This window comes from Protopterus annectens, chromosome 1.part0 (assembly GCF_019279795.1).
Source record: "Protopterus annectens isolate FY-2018-M chromosome 1.part0, PAN1.0, whole genome shotgun sequence".
NCBI lineage: Eukaryota > Metazoa > Chordata > Ceratodontiformes > Protopteridae > Protopterus > Protopterus annectens.
This window is the reverse complement of record NC_056725.1, coordinates 1,386,016,338-1,386,037,067: the sequence shown is the minus strand read 5'-3', so window position 1 is coordinate 1,386,037,067 and position 20,730 is coordinate 1,386,016,338. Positions and strand designations below refer to the sequence as shown.

At 44.3% G+C, this 20,730-nt stretch overlaps 1 protein-coding gene across 7 annotated transcripts in view; it reads right to left on the bottom strand.

Annotated features, from left to right (window-relative positions):
- The window catches only part of ANKRD6 (ankyrin repeat domain 6), a 1,808,044-nt gene that overhangs the window by 172,892 nt on the left and 1,614,422 nt on the right, over nt 1-20,730 (bottom strand). For all 7 annotated transcript variants that reach the window (XM_044067116.1, XM_044067125.1, XM_044067156.1 and 4 more), the window contains one exon: nt 1,666-1,866. In XM_044067116.1, the coding sequence (XP_043923051.1) occupies nt 1,666-1,866 (201 nt within the window). The remainder of the gene's footprint in view (nt 1-1,665; nt 1,867-20,730) is intronic.

The following is a 20,730-nucleotide window of genomic DNA, read 5'->3' as shown; positions in this document are numbered from 1 at the left end:
TGTCAAACCATGCACTGTAGTACTCCATGTGTGGTATAAACTGTACAAACTTCTAGCTACATTATAGCTACAATTTTCAAAGAAGAAATGATTTTTTAAATAGAATGTGGGAAAGTAGGGCTGGGGGCAGGGCACAGAAATGGGAACTGAATGGCTGGGGTAGGAGGGAGGAGGGAGAGGGAAGGGTGTGTCGTACATCTGGACAACTGGTTAGTATGCCAGTAGAAGGAATGGCCTTTTTTTTTGGTCTTCAATGGAAAAGTGGATGGGGGGCATGGATCTATCTGTAGATACAGACTACAGTCAAGTGTTTTTTTCTTGCTCTTCAATGGAAGAGCAAGGTGGGGTGTGGGTGTACAACAGGCATATTATAGTAACATACTTTTTTTTTTCGCTCTTCACTTGAAGAACAGGGAGGGTAGGGCACTGGTTGAGCCAATTACACTACTGGATGTGGCTTCTATTCCCATATCAGGTAGATCGATTGCTGACACAGCAGTGCAGCATAAGGGGGGTGCTGCACAGCTGAATGTGTCATCTTTCGGATGGGACGTTAAACTGATGCCCTATCTGTTTGAGTTGGTGGCAGCTCAGGTGGATGTAAAAGATCCCATGAAACTTATGAAAAAAGAGTAGGGGGAGTTTCCCAGTGCCCTGGCCAAATTTCCCATAGTAGTATAAATACTACCTTAGGTCCCCCCTAAAAAGAGGCTCCCACTTAGTAGAACTAACCCGGTGAACAAAGGATAAATAAAAAATAAAATAAGACATTTTAGTCTGCACTGCACAAATAAAGACTTAAGAAACATTTGACGCACACACAGCAAGACAGAACAATCAATGACATCAGCAAAAAAAAAATGTATGGCATGAGGTGCACTGTGCACTCTGTTTTATAGCTGAGCTATCCTCTGAATACTTACAGCACACAACTACAGCCACGCACCCCCTAGTGATAACCAGATGCTAAAAAAATCTGGCCATAAGAGTGGCAAATGCCTTCAACTAATTCCTAATTATGCATGGACTTGTTGCAGTGAGAAGCCTTATGATTAGAGTCTTAACAGTTTTTATATAAATGTGCAACATTATTTCATATACCTATACTTAATTTCATTTAATTAGCAATGTAAACAAAATATCACATTTTAAACATTTACTTTTTTACAGTAACAATATATGAAAGACTAACTGCAATAAAGTAAATCCAATTCTTTTAATTGCACACTTACCTGTGACCTCCATAAGCTAATGAATGTCAGTTGTGAGTTATGAAAGGTCACATATTACTGTACAAGACAAGTTACATATTAGAAAATTAGTCTTATATACCGACATAAAAGATTACTATACGTTTTCACTAAAATATGCCTTTATCTGCTTACATTACCTCCCAAATGATTAAATAAGATTTTAAATATGCATTTTCTGACACTATTTTTGTTTTGTTACATGCCACTTCTACTTTAGAATTGTTACAGTTGTATGTACATCTTCTTGCACCATCTCAAGCTGTACTGTACCTATGTATAGGCACTTAATGGTCCTGATTTTCCCTTATTCAAAGGGCATGAATGCAAGCATACACTTTACTGGGACTTCATCCATTCTTTCCATTCTAGGTTACAAAGCACATCATCTTTTGTTATACTTCCCTTCCCTTACCTGCATGATTTTACCATCTTCTCCCCTGTACAATGTATAGAGTTGGTAGGCTTTGAACCGATGTGGTGGCATGCACTGATGTGGAGGCATAGATGAATCATGATGTTTCTCGCATGTTCTTTGTGCATGTGGGTCCTGTTGAGACTCTTCCCTACTTTGCTGATGGGTTGCAACTGAAATAGCGCCTGACCGTGCAGAAACCTGAATTAAAATAAAAACAGCAATCAGCAACACGTGGTTTTGAATATCTGTTTTGAAAGAAAGTACACTTGTCCTTCAGCAACTGTCACACAATCACTTACAATAACAGTACGTTACTGACAAGGTCTCTTGAATCAGACTACACCTATGAAATTATGGCTACCAGGCCACTTGAATGATACAAAGACTTTTCTGGAAGCAATTCCTCAAATGTAAAAGATGACGCTGCATAAATGTGGTGAGAGACCTCTTGACTGTCCCTCTTTAGGAGGAATGTACCTATTTTCAAGCTTGATTTACTCCTTTAAACAATTTTCTGAATATCTCTCATCACACAGAATGGTGAAGCTGCCTAGTAAACAGAAAACTAAACTACATGATAAACCTACTAGTGGCAACAATAATTTAAAGAAAGAGGACGCACATCTTACATCTCCCCTTTTCAGAAGAAAATGTATGACAGAATTTTACGATACAATTCATTAAAGTCTACATATTTTACTCTTTGATAATGTGTGTACATTTTCCATACTTTTTGTAACTCTGTTTTTATACACGTTTCTGAGTAGTATTCCACATCCCTACTGGAAACAGGAAGACTTAAATGCTATATGTTATTCAAATTTTAAGTTAGTAAGATGTCTCGGTTTGCCTACTTTTCAAGGGCCTTTGTAGCTATTCTCAGTTTCTACAGGTTCATAGGTATGTGTGGTGACACTGAATATTCCTCACTTTTCTCACTGTAGAGCATTTACGTGAGACCTGCTGCTGTAGGACCAAGCGGAATGTGGAAGATCCTGCTATGAGTAAATGTAGAACACAGGCTGGAGAAGTCAGACAGAGATGAATGGCTGTGGTCAACTAATGCCAGTTCTCCCATCATGGTGGGAGTGTGTGTTGAGAAAATTCCACAGCAAGAGAATGACCAATGGGAAGACCAAGGTTGTAGCACTTGAGGAAGGGACTCTGGGTAGTACAAGCTCCAAACCCCAGGAGTCTAGCCATACTCAAAAATGTGCAGGAGCATGCAGTCATTCAGCTACCAACGTGGAGGACACTTCACCATGTTACCATGCTTTTCAGAAAACAAGGGAAGTTGTTAGGAGAAGAACCCCCCCCCCATGACAAATGTAAGCCCTATCTGCTGTCTTCCTGGTGTTCTAGTTTGAAAGTGGTCAGGAGAATGAACAGTCCAGTTGGACATAGGGCCTAGGTGGGTACAGGGGACAAGGCTTAAGCTAATTAAGAAGACGAACCCAAAGTCTTTCATCATACCAACAGTAAAACTAATATGTCTTGAGGTCACAGGGTGTAAAGAACAAGATGTTACTGATAAAAGATTTTGCCTCTGAACTGTCCATTGAAAACACAACTGACTCATAAAAAAAAAAAAAAAAAAGAAAAACAGAAACAACTTCAAGTTAGTAAACAGATAAATAAAATACATTCACACACAATACTGAAACAATCATATGTTTTTGAGCCAAACAAAAGGTTTATACTGCAATAACAGCTTTCTCAAATACAGTTTCCATCAGGCAATCAGGGAGACCATACCTCTAAACTGTCCAGATTTTTGCAGACTGTCAAGATTTTTGCCTGATATTTTTGGTCTGTTCCTCATAAAATTTGTGGTTTTCTGTCAAATCACTAAGGAAAGAAGTTACTAAATAATGACATACATTTGAGTTTCAGACTTCATATTCTTCATAAAACTCATACTAACACAAATCCTGTTATTCTAGCAACTTTCTGTTTATAACAGCAATATTTAAAATCTGTCCCTATCTTGAGGTCTTTATCCCCATTATTTTAGGCTTTGTCCAGATTTCTTACACTAACAGGTTGAGAGGTATGAATGAGACTCACAGATACTCATTCCACTAAACATTTAACCAGTAACTTTTATGTAAAAGAGTGGATGGGGAATGTATAATGGAATGTTTTTTTTCTTAAAATAATTAAAAAGTAGAACCCAAAGTCTTCCATCATTACAGACAGAAAGATAAAACTAAGATGTCTTGAGGTCATGTTGTTTAAAGAAAGTACAGTTGTGTACACTTACCATAAATGTAGATGTTCGCATGTATTCACTGTTGCAGTCTTAACATACAGGTTATCCGGCTCCCAGTAGCCCTCAGTCGGCCCAAATACCAAAGTCCTTGGTAAATGACGTTGGCTGCCATCGGTTGTAAACTGATGTCAGAACGTCAGGTATAAAGGGAGGCGGCTGATGCCATTTCCTCAGTTTTCCTTGCCTTAACTGTCAGGAGACAGTACAGTTGTGTACACTTACCATAAATGTAGATGTTCGAGTGTATTCACTGTTGCAGTCATTACATTTGGGTAATCCTGCTGGGAGGTTGCCCTCAGCTGACCTGAATTCCAGAGTCTTGGGTCCTGTGTTGGCTGCTGTCGCCCCTTCCCTGACATCAGGTCATCAAAAGAAGCAGCCGATGCCATTTTCTTCAGTTTTTCTTGCCCAAGATGTCAGGTGCCCCCTAAAAGGGTAGCCAAACTCTATATATCTGTATCAATAAATGCACCAATATAAATTTTACCTTCATGTATAAGCAAATACACCACATAGGTTGTATAAATCAGAGAAGGAAAGAAAAGATCCATAGAAAAAAGGGGGTGGCGGGTGGGTAACCTGGACTGCAACAGTGAATACACTCGAACATCTACATTTATGCTAAGTGTCCACAACTGTACTATGTTCTTCGTGTTTCACTGGTGCAGTCATTACATTTGGGTAGAGTCCCAAAGTTGTGGTTGGGAGGCTGGAGCTAAACAGCATTAGGAGTGACTATGAGGCCCTGCAGAACTGCAGTGGCAAAGCCTGCCCTGGATTTAGAGTAGAGTGGCAGATGATAATGCTTTGTAAAGGTGTGCACTGAACTCCAAGTAGCCGCCTCTAAAATGTCTGTGGTTGGTACTCCCCTGAGAAAGGCTGCCGAGGTAGCTGCAGCTCTGGTGGAATGTAGCCTAATGCCCTTAGGCACTGGCTTGCCATGGTGTAAGTAGCAGAAACGAATGTAGTGGCCTATCAACTTAGAAATAGTCTGCTCTTTGAGATAGCCTTTCCCTGTGATCCTGCAGCATATGCCACTAGTAATTTGTCTGTCTTCCTGAAAGCTTTGGTTCTGTCTAAGTAGAATCTAAGCTTGTCTGTGTACATCCAAAGAATGCAGAATTCTTTCCCCCTTGTTCTGTGGATTTGGATAAAATGTTGGTAGGTGAACAGTTTGGTTAAGGGCCACACTGGACACCACTTTAGGCATAAATGTTGGGTTTGTCCTTAGGGAGACCTTGTCTGGATGAAATATGATAAAAGGTTCCACAGCCATGAGAGCCTGTAGCTCTGAAACTCGTCTTGCAGTAGTAATTGCTTGGAGCAGAGCTGTTTTCCAAGATAAAAACTTTTAATCAGCAGTAGCAGCTGGCTCAAAAGGAGGCAGGGTGAGCTTTTCCAAGACATAGTTGAGGTCCCATACAGGTAATGGTGATCTCCTTGGAGGCCTTACATTTTTGACCCCTCTGAGGTACTGCTTTAATAAAGGATGAGAAAAAATTGGTGGCTCTGTATTGTAATGAGCCAAAATGGCAGAGGCATGAATTTTAATTGATGAGAAAGATAGGCCTTTGTCCAGCATCTCAGTTAAGTATTGCAAAATCTGAGGAATATTTGGTACAGCTGTATCCGTTCCTTATGCCTGCTTCCAAGCACAGAATATCTTCCATTTTCCAGCATAAGACTTTCCAGTATTAGGCCTTCTGGCTTCCAGAATGACATCCATCACGGCTTTACTGAGAGGTGTTTGTTGTATGACTACATTATCCGCCATGCTGCCAGGTTTAATGTCTTGAGTTGGCTGTGCAGGATCTGATTGTTTTGCTGGGACAGTAGACGAGGTATTTGAGGCAAGGTCCAAGCTGGCCATAGAGTCAAGTTCCTTAGGATTGGATACCAGTACTGGCATGGCCAGTCTGGGGCAATCTGTATCATCTTTGGGTTCTCCTGTCTGACCTTTAGGAGTACCTTGGGGAGGAGAGGCAGTGGAGGAAAGGCATATACGGACAGATTTTTCCAGCTGAAAGATAGGACGTCCACTTTCCATGCTTGTCTGTGATAAGTCCTTGTGCAGAATCTTTTTAGATGGTAGTTGTGAGGGGAGGCAAATAGATCTATGTCCGGGCATCCCCATTTCCTTGTTATGCTGAAGACTTGTGGATCCAGCTTCCACTCGTGGAGATCCATGAGGTTTCTGCTTAGTTCGTCTGCCAGAGTATTTTCCTTTCCTGGCAGGAATTGTGCCTGCAAATGTACTTGGTAAGTCAAAGCTGTGTCCCACAATGTCATGGCTAGTCTGCAAAGGGGGTAAGAGTGTGTGCCCCCCTGTTTGTTTATATACCACATGACCGTGGTGCTGTCTGTCTTTATCAGTAGTTGTCCTGGATGAAGTAGATCCCTGAAGGTTGTCAGGGCATTTTGAACAGCTAGCATCTCTTTTTGATTGATATGTAGATGCATTTGGTTTGAGGACCATGTGCCCTGATTGCATCTTCCCGTCATGTGTGTCCCCAGGCATAATCTGTTGCATCCGTTGTTAGAGTCTGCCTGGCTGGGGGTAATGTGAATGGCTGTCCCTTGTTCTGGTGACATGTGAATGGCTGTCCCTTGTTCTGGTGACAAGCCTTTGCCCACCATCAAAACTCCTGTTGCAGGCAGGGAATGAGAGTAATCATTGTTTCCAGGCTGTGGCAATGTCCAAACACTTTTTAGGTACCATTGAAGTTTCCTCATATGCAGTCTTGCATATGGAATTAGTAGGATGCCGGATGCCATGAAGCCCAAAGCCTGCAGAATTTTTCTTGCAGGTAACTGGGCCTTTGTTGCCAACATTTTGAAATAGGTAATCAGTTGCCTTTGTTTGTCTGGCATGAGATAAGCCATCTGGGCAGTTGTATTCAAGCTTGCACCCAGGAATGTTATCTCTTGAGAGGGTACTAGTTTTGATTTCTTTTCATTGACTGTGTACCCTAGGCATGTTAGAAGTCTTTTCACAAACGCCAGATGTTGAAGAAGAATTTCTTTGTTCTCTGCTTCATTTAGACAGTCATCCAAGTAAGGATAAATTTGTATTCCTCTTTGTCTGCAGAATGAAATTACTGGTGCCAGACACTTTGTAAAGACCCTGGGCGCAGTAGATAAGCCAAAGGCAGTGCAGAGAAAGTACAGTTTTGTACCTACCATAAATGTTAATGTCCGATAGGTATGCATCTGCAGTCCTTACATATGGGTTGTCCTGCCTCAGGCAGCCCTTCGGTCGGCCGGATTCCAAAGTCTGGGTCCGGCGTCAGCTGATGTCGCCTCCATCCCGACGTCAGAGCGCCTGGGATATAAAAGCGTCAGCCGACGCCATCTTCCTCAGTTTTTCTTGCCCCAGATGCCAGTTGCCCTCTAAGTAAGGCTAAATTTGGAGAAATGAAAAATTCCAAACATGCACAGCAATAAAAAACAAATACACCATAAAAGATATCCCCAGCTAGCTAAAAGGAGGGATAGGTATCCAAAATATACCACAGAGGGGTAGGAGGGAGGGAAATCCTGACTGCAGATGCATACCTATCGGACATCTACATTTATGGTAGGTACAAAACTGTACTATGTCCTTCAAGGATGCATCTGCAGTCCTTACATATGGGTAGAATACCATAGCCAAGCTGGGGGAGGTAGGACCTAAGAAAAGGATGGTGTAGCTAACATGCCCTGCAGGACTGCAGTAGCAAAGCCTGCTCTGGATCTGGAATATAAGGGCAAATTGTAATGCTTGGAAAATGTATGCACGGAGCTCCATGTAGCAGCTTCTAAAATGTCCTCTGTAGCCACCCCTCTTAAGAAGACTGTGGAGGTGGCTGTTGCTCTGGTGGAATGAGGCCTAATGTTAGCTGGCACAGCTTTTCCATGAAAGGAGTAACAGAACCGAATGCAATTTCCTATCCATTTTGAAATTGTCTGTTTGGAAATTGCTTTTCCTTGTACACCAGCAGCATATGCTACAAAGAGTTGGTCAGTTTTTCTGTAAGTCTTAGTTCTGCCCAAGTAATATTGCAACTGTCTGTGGATGTCCAAAGTATGCAGAAGTTTTTCTCCTTTATTTTGTGGATTTGGTAAGAAAGTAGGCAGGTGAATAGTTTGGTTCAGTGAAACCCTGGATACCACCTTCGGCATGAATGAAGGATTGGTTCTCAAAGAGACTCTGTCCTGATGAAAAATGAGAAATGGCTGAACTGCCATGAGGGCCTGTAACTCAGATACTCTTCTCGCTGAGGTTATGGCCAGGAGGAAGGCAGTCTTCCAAGACAGGAATTGTAGTTCTGAAGATGCTGCTGGTTCAAAGGGAGGAAGAGTTAATTTTTCCAACATGAAGTTAAGGTCCCATGTAGGCACTGGTGGTTTCCTTGGAGGGTTGATGTTTTTTATCCCTCTTAGAAACTGTCTTAGCAGAGGATGAGAGAATACAGGTGGGTCAGTGTTGTACTCTGCTGAAATTGCTGAAGCATGGATCTTTATGGAGGAATAAGAAAGGCCATTATGGAGCATTTCAGCCAAGTATTCTAGAATATGTGGAATGCTCATGATTGTCGGATCTTGACCCTTTGCGGTGTTCCAGGTACGAAATCTTTTTCATTTTGCTGAATATGCTTTTCTTGTGGAGGGCCGCCGGGCTTCCATGATGATATCCTGTACCCTCTCGGATAGTTTATCCTGGCGAGGAGTCAAGGTATTCTCCAGGCTGTCAGCTGCAAGGTTTTTAGACTGGAGTGCAGAGTCTTGTAATTGTACTGTGTCAGAAGAAGTGGCCATTGTGGTAGAGGCCAAGGTTTCATGCGTGACATGCTCCTTAACAGTGGGTACCAGTGTTGTCTTGGCCAGTCCGGGGCTATCAGGATTACTTTTGGTTGCTCTATCCTGATCTTCAGTAAGACCTTGGTCATTAATGGAAGAGGTGGGAGTGCATATACTGTTAGAGTATTCCAGTTGAATGAGAGGGCGTCCACTTTCCATGCTTGAGAATGGTATGTCCTTGTGCAGAATTTCCTCAGTTGATGGTTGTGGTGGGAGGCAAAAAGGTCTATGTCCGGCGTTCCCCATGCATGTGTTATCTGGAGAAATATATCCGGATGCAACATCCATTCGTGTGGATCCATGATGTTTCTGCTCAGGCTGTCCGCCAGAACATTGTCTTTTCCTGGTATGAACTGGGATTGTAGTTCTATATTGAGTTTCAGGGAAAGGTCCCACAGATTCATCGCTAGCCTGCAAAGAGGGTATGAATGGGTACCCCCTTGCTTGTTTATGTACCACATAACTGTGGTATTGTCTGTCTTTATTAACAGGTGACCTTGGTGCAGGAAGAGCCTGAAGGCCTCGATGGAATGTATCACTGCCAGCATTTCCTTTTGGTTGATGTGCAGATGCAATTCCTTTTGTGTCCATTGCCCTTGAATGCATCTGCCTTCCATGTGAGCTCCCCATCCATGGTCTGAGGCATCCATTGTAATGGTTTGGCTGATATGTGGCTTGCTGAAAGGCAGGCCCATGTTTGACTGGTTTGCTTTTGCCCACCACAGGAATTCCTTTTGAAGGCAAGGAATGAGGGGGATCAAAGTTTCTAGACTGTCACTGTGCTGAGACCATAGACTCCTTAGGTACCATTGTAGTTTCCTCATATGCAGCCTTGCTTGTGGGATCAGAAGAATGCAAGATGCCATGAATCCCAGGGCCTGCAGGATCTTCCTTGCAGTTAGCTGGGTTTGTGTTGTCAGATTTCTGAAATAATCTGGTAGTTGTGCTTGTTTTTCTTCTGTGAGAAAAGCCATCTGGGTGTTTGTATCCAGTTTTGCACCCAGGAAAATTATTCGTTGGGATGGAACAAGTCTTGATTTCTGAATGTTGACTGTGTATCCCAAGGCCTGTAGTAGTCGGATGACATAGTTTAAGTGTTCTACCAGTGTTTGCTGGCTGTCCACTTGTATGAGGCAGTCGTCCAGGTATGGGTAAATTTGAATCCCCTGAAGTCTGCATTGTGCAACTACTGATGCCAGGCATTTCGTGAATACTCTGGGTGCAGTAGATAAGCCAAATGGCAATGCTGAGAATTGATAATGCTCTGAACCTGCAAGAAATCTGAGGTGTCTTCTGCAACTTTGTCTGATAGGGACATGCAGGTATGCCTCCTTGAGGTCTAGAGTTATCAGCCAGGACCCCTTGCCCAGCATGGGAAGGAGTTGCTGTAAGGTCAGCATCTTGAATTTTGGCACGATGAGGTAAGTATTCAGTGCGGACAAGTCCAGTATTGGTCTCCATTGCTTTTCTTTTCTTGGAACAAGGAATAGTCAGGAATAAAATCCTTGGCCTTGTTCTGAGAGAGGAACCCTTTCTAATGCCCTCATGTGAAGTAGCTTGGAAATTTGTTTGAAAGCCTCTGCCCTTTGGTTTGGTGGCAGGTTTGGCATGCCTTGTCTTCTTGGTAATGTATGAAAATGGAATCTGTATCCTTTGTCTATTATTTGCAGTATCCATTTGTCCTTTGTAATACTGTGCCAATTTTTTGAGAATAAAGATAGCTTTCCGCCCAAAGGTGCTTCCAATTGAGCCCTGGTTGGCGGGGTCATAGTCAAGTCATTGAGATGGTCCTTGTGTAGTAGTTGTAGGTCCTGCAGTACCTCTCTGGTTTGAAGGCTGCCATTGACGTCCTCTGTAGGAGCCTCGAGCTTGCCCTCTACCTCTGGCACGCCTGTTTCTGCCTCTTTGAAATCTGTCTGTGTCCGGAAAGGACCAATTCTTAGAAGGCCAATTTCTGCTGAATCTTGGTGGCTGGACCTGTAGGAAATCTTTGACTGTACTGATTTAGCCTTTTCCTCAAATTTCTTTAAGACCTCTTGAGCTGTGGAGCCAAATAACTTTTGTTTTTCCAGCGGAGCATCCAGAAGCTTTGCTTTAACATGATCTGGCAGTGTTTGTTCCTTCAGCCAAGCATGTCTACGTATGACTGCACCTGTCATTGCTGACCTACATGAAGCTTCCAATGCATCATAACCACACTGCAAGAAATGGTTGCTAACCTGCTGGGAGTTATGTACCAGATCCTGAAGGGCCTTGCGATCTAGGGGTTCAGGTGAAGAAAGTTTTTTATGCAATTCATCTAACAAATACTCTTGGTACTGTATCATATGGAATTGACAATTTAATGCCCTCATAGACAGAGTGGAAGAAGTATACACCTTTTTACCCCATCTCTCTAAAGCCCTGGACTCCCTTTCAGAAGGGAGTGGGTTTTTAGTAGTGGTGGTTGCAACCCCTTTAGGGCCCTGGGAAATAGTTTCTGGGTCAGCAGAGTGGCCCTTGTAAAGGAAATGATGTGAGTCCAGGACCCTGTAGTACCTATCGGGTTTGACAGGAGCCGGAGGAAGGGAGTCAGGGGAAATACTAGACTCAGAGTACACATCATCAATGACATTTAAGACCGGAGGAATAGCCAAAGGTCTATGCTGAGGTAAATGCAAAAAAGTTCTTAATCTCTCCCTGGAGTCAGAGAATTCCTGGCCCTGCCATTTGAAATGCTCTCTCATGGAGTGGAGGGTCTCCCCAAAGGACAACTCTTCAGGAGGGGAGGCCGAGGGTACAGATTCCTCTGCATCAGAATCCTCGTAGGCTGTAAAGGCCTCCTCCTGGTAGTCTGATAGGGCAGAGTCATCTGAGGCCTCATCAGAAGACTGGGGATCTGTCTGCTCAACCCTGGGCCTTTTGTCTTGAGGAGGTTGAGAGCCCCTGTCCGGATGTGTATGAGAGCCCCTAATTAGGGAAATAAGGTCCTCAGCTAAACTTAAAATCTGTGAACCGGTAGTGGATCCCTGAGGAATAGTCTTGGGAGGGAGACATTTTGGCTGTTTAGCAGCTTTAGCACGTGTAAATGCCTTAATGGACATGGATACAGGAGGCCTGGCTGCCCCACGTGCTGGAGTAGTCTTATCTAGAGAAATGATGTTGGATATTTCCAGAGCACCGGTTTCAGTAGGAAATTCTATAACCGACTCAGAGGTGGCCTCCGGGGCCGAGATTGTCGGTTGTGCGGTTTCGTTGGTCGGAAGCACCGAGGATTCGGTTTCAGCAGAGACCGAGACACTCGCGGTAGGCCTGGTCGTGGTTTCGGCCGAAACCACGGACCGCGTGTGTCGGTCCTTGTCCTTCCGGTTTTTGGGTAAATGAGGAGTCGGAAGTTCCGACGGCATAGTGTAACAGTATTTTTCCCCAAAAAATTCCTCTGTGAACTCCGCCCGACGCCTAAGAGTGTGTCTATTGAAAGAGGCACAGGCTGCACAGGCCGAGACATCGTGGTCTGGGCCTAGGCAGGGTAGGCAGTAAGAGTGGAAATCCTTATGAGGTATTTGTTTCCCACAAGATAAACCATTATTAACTTTAACCGTTTGATCTGACATCGGCTGAGGCAAGAAAGAGTCCCCAACGGGGTACTTAGCTTTTTGAAGTCTTCGGTTAGCTGAAATCTCAGGAGCTGGCCGACCGGCACTTGCGAACTGCTTCTGCTTTGGGCACTGCGCGGCAAGAAAGATTGAGGAAGATGGCGTCGGCTGACGCTTTTATATCTCAGGCGCTCTGACGTCGGGATGGAGGCGACATCAGCTGACGCCGGACCCAGACTTTGGAATCCGGCTGACCGAGGGGCTGCCTGAGGCAGGACAACCCATATGTAAGGACTGCAGATGCATCCTTGAAGGACATCTAGTAATGCATTGAACCAGCCTTGAATCTGAGGTATCTTCTGCACGATTGTCTGACTGGAACATGCAGGTATGCTTCTTTTAGGTCTAAAGTCACAAGCCAAGTATTCTTGCCCAGCATGGGCAGAAGCTGCTGCGAAGACAACATTTTGAATTGGATATCCAGGAATGTGTTCAGAATAGATAGGTCCAGTATCGGCTCCAGGCCTTGTCCTTTCTGGGTGCCAAGAACAGTCTTGAGTAAAATCCTTGTCCCTGCTCTTGCTCTGGTACTTGCTGAATGGCCCCCATGTCCATGAGGGATGAAACTTGTTTTTGTGCCTCTGCCCATTTATTTTTTGCCAGATCTGGACAGCCGTTTGCCCTTGGCAGAGTATGGAAATGGAATGTGTAGCCTTGTGACACTATATTTAGAACCCACTTGTCCTGGGTTATAATGTGCCAATTTTGAGCAAAAAGTGCTAATTTTCCCCCTAAGGGTGCTGCCAGAAGATAAGTGCTTGGTGTGAGCAGGAGAAAGTCATTGGGACTGTTTTCTGTATGTTTGTGCTTTATCTTCTTCAGCTTTGGAGGTAGTAACACCCCATTGTTTTGATCTATAAGAACCTTGCGCCTGGGATTTGCCCCTAGGGCATCTGGATCTGCCCCTTTGAGGTCTGTCTGACACAGGAAAGGACCAGTTTTTAGTAGGCCAGTGTCTACTAAACCTAGGTGGCTGTACTTGTAAAAAAATTAACAGTTTGCATAGATTTAGCTTTGTCTTCCATTTTCTTTAACACCGCTTCTGCCTTAACACCAAACAAAGTATCATGCTGTAAAGGTGCATCTAGTAATTTAACTTTAACATGATCAAGCAGATTTTGTTCCTTTAACCAATTATGCCTCCTAATTACAGAACCCGTAACTGTGGCCCTGCAGGAGGCCTCCAAAGAATAAAACCACATTGCAAAGTATGCTTTCCAACTTGTTCAGCTGCATGCAATAAATCCTGCATTTCCTTGTTTTCAGCACATTCAGAGTTTAACAACATTTTCTGCTTAAGCAATCCCATGACATGTTGCTGATACTTGAGCATATGAACTGACAGTTTAAGGCCCTAATAGCCAAGGTTGCAGATGTGTAAACCTTTTTTCCCCATCTATCCAGAGCCCTTGAATCTCTGTCAGAGGGGGTTGGGTTTTTTACTGTCGATGCCTTAACACCCTTTGGACCCTGTGAAATAGTTTCTGGGTCAGCAGCAGGGTTCTTAAAAAGAAATTTGTGTGAATCAGGAACCCTGTAATATCTGTCTGGTTTAATAGGAGCTGGAGGTAAGGAGTCAGGAGTCAAACTGGAATCCGAAAACACATCATATACAATGTCTAACACAGGGGAAATGGTTAGAGGCCTGCGCTGAGGTAGTAAAAGGAAATCCCTGAGCCTCTTTTAGATTCTGAAAAATCTTGGCTTTCCCAGTGAAAATGCTCCCTCATGGTATGCAAGGTTTCCCCAAAGAGCTAATCCTCAGGAGGGGATGCTGAAGGTATAGACTCTTCAGCATCAGAGTCCTCATGGGGGGGCAAAGAATATCCCTGATCAGAAGAGGAATCAGAAGAAACAGAAACCTGACCTGAATAGTCATAGTCAGTGTCTTGCCTAGGCCTGTTATCAGGAGGGGGATGGGAACCCCTGATCAGGGTAATCAGGTCTTCGGCCATTTTGATCATCTGTTTTTTGGGAATAGAGGCCTGTACACGTGGCTCATGAGTTTGTTTCTTTGCTTTAGAAGATGCTTTAATCTTTGTCTTTGAAGCTGAAGTCATTTTAATGTAAAGATGTTGAGGTCTGAGTACACCCTCAGAAGCCGGTACCTGCTCAGCGGCTCCAGACCCATCTGAGGGATTAGCATCCGAGGATCCAATACCTTGAGTATCCAGCGGCATGGCCGACTCCACGTGGGAGTCGGTAGTGGCCTGCGACTCTAAAGTAGCGGGTGTCAGGGGCTGCGAAAGAGCCTCACTGAGAACTGGCGACTGGCTTGGGAGAAGCTCTGTCATCGGTTTTGGGCCTCGGTTGTTTGTCTCTATCCTTTTCCTTGCGTTTTTTTGTAAACTCCGGTAGTCGGATGGCTATCTGATGACATTTCAGGATAACTAAACCAGCTACCAAAATACTTTGAAGCAAAACTATACTGACGCTTAATAGTGCGTTGGTTAAATCTAGCACAAAACCGACAAGCAGAAATGTTGTGATCAGGGCCTAGGCAAGGAATACAGTAAGAATGAAAATCCTTATGCGGTATTTGCTTTCCACAAGTAATACAATTATTTACTTTTTCTGACATCGGTCTGGAACAAGAAAAAAAGTTTCCCCAACGGGGTACTTAGCTTTATTGAAGACTTCGGTTCTGAAACTCAAACACGAAAATTTCAGGTGTTGGCAGACCGGCACTTGCGAACTGCTTCTGCTTCGGGCACCACACGGCAAGAAAGACTGAAGAAAATGGCGTTGGCTGCTTCTTTTATACCTCTGATGACCTGACATCAGGGAAGGGGCGACAGCAGCCGACGCAGGACCCAAGACTTTGGAATTCAGGCCTGTTGAGGGCAACCTGCCAGCAGGATTCAGTGAAACAGGAAGAACATCCCAAAAGAAGGCAAAACCAGGAAGGAAACACCCTGGAAAAAAGCCATCCAAAAAATAACATAAGTAGTCTGTGTCTTAGGAATAAAGGGGGAATGGAGGGTGGGAAACCAGGACTGCAACAGTGAATACACTCGAACATCTACATTTATGGTAAGTGTACACAACTGTACTATGTTCTTCATGTTTCACTGTTGCAGTCCTAACATATGGGTTGATTCCCAAAGCCCAGGAAAAGAACAAAAGGGTGGAGGAAGAATTGCAGATTAAGGATTGGTAAGGAGGCCTTGCAAAACTGCAGAGGCAAAACCAGCCCTAGACTTAGAAAACAAAGATAGGTTGTAATGCTTTGTGAAAGTATGGACAGAAGACCAAGTGGCTGCTTCTAGAATGTCCTTAGTAGGCACACCTCTCAAAAAAGCTGCAGAGGTAGATTCTGCTCTAGTAGAATGGGTCCTAATACCCTGGGGAGGGGGGATCTTTCCATGATGCAGGTAACAAAAATTAATACAATGAGCAATCCATTTAGAGATGGTTTGTTTGGAAATAGCTTTACCCTGAGCCCCAGGAGCAAAACTAACCAACAGCTGCTGAGACTTCCGAAAGGGTTTAGTCTATTTTAAGTAAAATCTCAACTGTCTGTGCACAACAAAAGAGTGCAGAATCCTTTCCCCTTTATTCTGGGGGTGATTGAAAAAGGTAGGCAGATGAATAGACTGGTTAAGCTTCAGACTGGAAACCACCTTAGGCATAAAGGAGGGATTAGTTCTCAGAGAAACCTGGTCTTATGAAAAATAATGAAAGGTTCTACTGCCATTAAGGCTTGCAGCTCCGAAACCCTTCTGGCAGAAGTAATAGCCAAAAGAAAGACAGTCTTCCATGAAAGGAACTTTAAGTCTGCAGAGGCAGCAGGTTCAAAGGGAGGAAGAGTAAGCTTCTCCAGGACAAAATTAAGATCCCAAGCTGGAGTAGGAGCTCTTCTGTGAGGTCTAAGATTGCTAGCTCCCCTCAGGAACTGTTTCATCAAGGGGTGAGAAAAAATAGGTTGCTCAAAAGAACAATGAGCAGAAATTGCTGAAGCATGAATCTTAATTGAAGAAAAGGAAAGTCCACCATTAAGCAAACCTGCTAGATAATCAAGAATGAGGGAAAGAAAAGGAAGAGAAGAGTTTTCTCCTTTAGCCTGCATCCAAGAGCAAAATCTCTTCCATTTATCTGCATAGGATTTCCTGGTGCTAGGCCTCCTGGCCTCATGAAGAACTTCAACCACCTGTTGGGAAAGATTTAAAGTATTAGCCAGGCAGTTAAATGCAGAGTTTGAAGATGAGGATGATGAAACTTTCCCCCTCCCTGAACCAACAGATCTAGTACCAGGGGAACATGCCAAGGCTGAGCTTGGGAAAGGCTGTGAAGAAGGGGATACCAATGCTGCCTGGGCCAATCTGGTGCTATCAGAATAGCCTTTGGTTTTTCGTCCCCTACCTTTAGCAGCACCCTGGGAAGAAGAGGCAGAGGGAGAAGGCATAAATTGAGAGTTGTGTCCTAGGGAAGGACAAAGCGTCCACGCTCCATGCTTTGTTGTGAAACTCCCTGGTGCAGAAGGTTGGAAGGAGATGATTGGTGTGAGAGGAGAAAAGATCCACCTGAGGACTGCCCCAATGCTGAGTGATGCGATGGAAAATGATCTTGTTCATTTGCCACTCGTGAGGATCCAGAACATGCCTGCTCAATTGATCCGCCAAGTAGTTTAGCCTCCCTGGAAGATACTGGGCGATGAGATGTATGCCCATGGAAGTTGGTAAGGACCATAGTTTCATGCTGTGTCTGCACAAAGGGTAAGAGTGAGTCCCCCCCTGCTTGTTGATGTACAACATGACTGTGGTGTTGTCTGTCCTGATCAGATTAGTCCCAGGGTAGAGTAGGGCCTTGAAAGCCAGCAAGGCCTGCTGAAGCTACCATCAATTCTTTTAAGTTTATGTGCAGATGAATCTGTTGCATGCTCCAAGTCCCTTTTATGCCCCTGCCTTCCAGATATGCCCCCCATCCATAATCTGAGGCATCTGTGGTGAGAGTCTGGCTGGCAGGTGGTGGGCGGAAAGGCAGACCCTTGTTCTGAGAACAGGCTGTTGCCCACCAGAGAAACTCCAGTTGTAGACAGGAAATCAGGGGAAGAATCAAGTCTAAGTCCTGTGTGTGTTGACACCAAAGATTCTTGAGGTACCATTGAAGTTTTCTCATATGCAGCCTTGCATATGGGATCATCAGGATACATGAAGCCATGAACTCCAGTGCTTGCAGGAATTGCCTTGCAGAGAGCTGGGGCATGCTTGCCAAGTTCTTGAAATAAGCCGACAGAGCTTGTTGTTTGTCTTGAGGGAGGAATACCATCTGGGTGGCTGTATTCAGACTCGCTCCCAGGAAAACAATCTCCCTTGTAGAAACCAACTTTGACTTCTTCTCATTGAGAGCATAACCCAAAGAAGTGAGAATGCTCTTCACAAAGTCCAAATCATATTTTAACTGTTCTGTGGAGTTTGCTTGAATGAGACAGTTGTCCAGGTAAGGATAAATCTGAATGTTCCTCTGCCTGCAAAAAACAATGGCTGGTGCCAGGCACTTTGTGAAAACTCTGGGAGCACTAGATAAGCCAAAGGGCAGCACAGAGAATTGGGAGTGTTTCTCCCCAGCCCTGAAATGAAAAAAACTGCCTGCAACTTTCCCTTATTGGGATGTGCAGATAAGCCTCCTTGAGATCCAAAGTTACCAGCCATGAATCCTTGCCCAGCATTGGTAGTAACTGTTGAAGAGTGAGCATCTTGAATTTGGGAATCACCAGAAAAGTGTTCAGAATAGACTGCTCCAGAATAGGGCACCAGGTGCCCCCTTTTTTGGGTACCAGAAAAAGTCTTGAGTAAAAACCTAGGCCTGCCTGATTTGCAGGAACTGGCTCTGTAGGCCCCATAGTCAGTAGAGAAGAAATTTGATTCTCTACCTCTGCCCTGAGAGTTCTGGGAATGTCTGGGTAACCTTGTAGGACAGGGAAGGTGTGAAAATAAAACTTGTAACCTTGGTTTACTATGTTGAGTACCCATTTGTCTTCTGTGATGGTTGACCATACCCCTGCGAACCTGGCTAACCTTCCCCCCAAAGGAAACCCTGGGCCCGCACAGGTAGGTACAAGAAGCCTGGAGTCACTGAGAATGCTTGCTTTGAGAAGCTGGCTTAGAACTCCCCGATATAGCAGCAGAAGGACACCATTGTTTACTCCTTTGAGGGGCAGAAGCCTGCCCTCTGGAAGATCTGTAACCCCTAGGCCTAGAGCGACCCTGCTTGCCAGGATCAGGGAAAAAACAGTTCTTGGAAGGATAATGCCTACTAAACCGAGGAGGATGAACCTGAAGGAAATCTTTTACAGCTTGCATAAATTTCGCCTTATCCTCCAATTTTTTTTAGTACCTCCTCGGCCTTGTTACCAAAAAAGTTGTCTTTATTAAAAGGAACATCCAGCAATTTAGATTTTACAGGTTCAAAAAGAGTCTGGTCCCTAAGCCAAGCATGCCTTCTAATACCGGAACCAGTGGCTGCTGCTCTGCAGGAAGCCTCCAAGATATCAAAACCACAATGAAGAGAATGCTTATTAACCAGAGTGGCAGAATTTAGTAAATCTTGTAATTCTTTGTTCTCTAACATAGAAGGAATATCCCCAAGCTTAGCCTTAATAGCCTCCAAAGTATGCTGCTGATACATAAGCATGTGGAAAAGACAATTCACAGATCTAATGGCAAGAGTTGCGGAGGTATAAAACTTTTTACCCCACCTGTCCAAGGCCCTAGACGCCTTATCAGAAGGTACAGGGTTTTAGCAATAGTAGCCTTAACACCCTTGGGACCTTGAGAGATAATCTCAGGATAATACCTATCAGGTTTTCTGGAAGCAAGAGGAACAGAATTAGGAGTTAAAGAATTTTCCATGAAAACATCATCCACAACTTCTAAAACAGGAGGTATAGCCAGAGGTTTATGCTGTGGCAATTCTAAAAATTCCCGGATCCTCTTCTTAGACTGAGGGAAATCCTGACTTTCCCATTTAAAGTGCTCCCTAAGAGTATTCAAAGTATCCCCAAAGGAAAAATCTTCTGGAGGGGAGGCAGAGGGGATAGAATCCTCAGCATCAGAAACCTCAAAGCCAGGAAAAATGTTGAGAATTTCCTTTTTCACCAGCAAAAATACTGGAAACCTCAGAATCTGATTCAGACAAAACATCAGGAGACAATTCCCTAGCCCTCTTGGAAGGGGGGGGGGGGTGAGAGCCCTTAATAAGGGTAAGAAGATCACCAGCCATCTTTACCAACTGGGACTGAGGCACAGGAGAGGAGGCCAGCACCCGCTTGTGGGTAGATTTACGGCTGAAAGGTTTACTAGTAATCCAGAAGGACTCGGGAGGCCTAGCAACTGCAGAGGTCTGGGCTAAGGTAGCCAGTCTGGCTCTGGTCTCATATCGAAGAGAAGAGGCGTCAGAAGCCGGTGCCTGCATAGCGGCTCTGGACCCATCTGAGGCGGCGACTGGCGGAGGCTCTGAAGACAAGATAGCAGCCTGTGGCATGGAGGACTCCGTAAAGGTCTCGGCAGAGGCCTGTGGCTGAAATTATGTGGACTGTAGGGGCTGCGAAAGTGCCTCACTAGCTACCTCCGGGCTGACAACCAATTTCACTGGTGCATTGTCAGCAGCTTTAACCCTAGGCCTGTCAGGGTCCTTGTTCTTGCATTTCCTAGGTATATCCGAAGTCGGGAGACCAGAAGACGCCATACCGATGAACTTAGGCCAGACTCTGAAATGCTTATATAAAATTTTAGCTCTACGGCATATAGTACATGGGTTGAAGGAAGCACAGAGATCACAGTTAGGGACATCGTGCTCAAGGCCCAAACAAGTTACACAATAGGAGTGAAAATCACGGTGCGGAATCTGTTTTCCACAGGCAAGACAATTATTAACTTTATCTGACATTCGTTAAAGCAAGAAAAGAGGATCCTCAATGGGGTACTTATCTGAAGGCGTCTTCAACTTGGTAGTCGGAATGCAGAAAGAAGGTAAACAGTCGACCGGCACTAGTGCAAATTGCATCTCCTTTAGGCTCTGTGGCAAGAAAGACTGAGGAAATGGCATTGGCCGCCTCCCTTTATACCTGATGTTCTGACATCAGTTTACAACCGATGACAGCCGACATCATATACGAAGGACTCTGGTATTTGGGCAAACTGAGGGCTACCGGGAGCTGGACAACCCTTATGTTAGGACTGCAACAGTGAAACACAAAGAACATCAAGACATTACTGAAGAGGATCACCAAAGGAACACTGCAGCACTGAATCCAGAAAATTTATTGAAAAAAGTTAAGCGCTTTCGTCAAAACCACAAGACTTCATCAGAACAAGA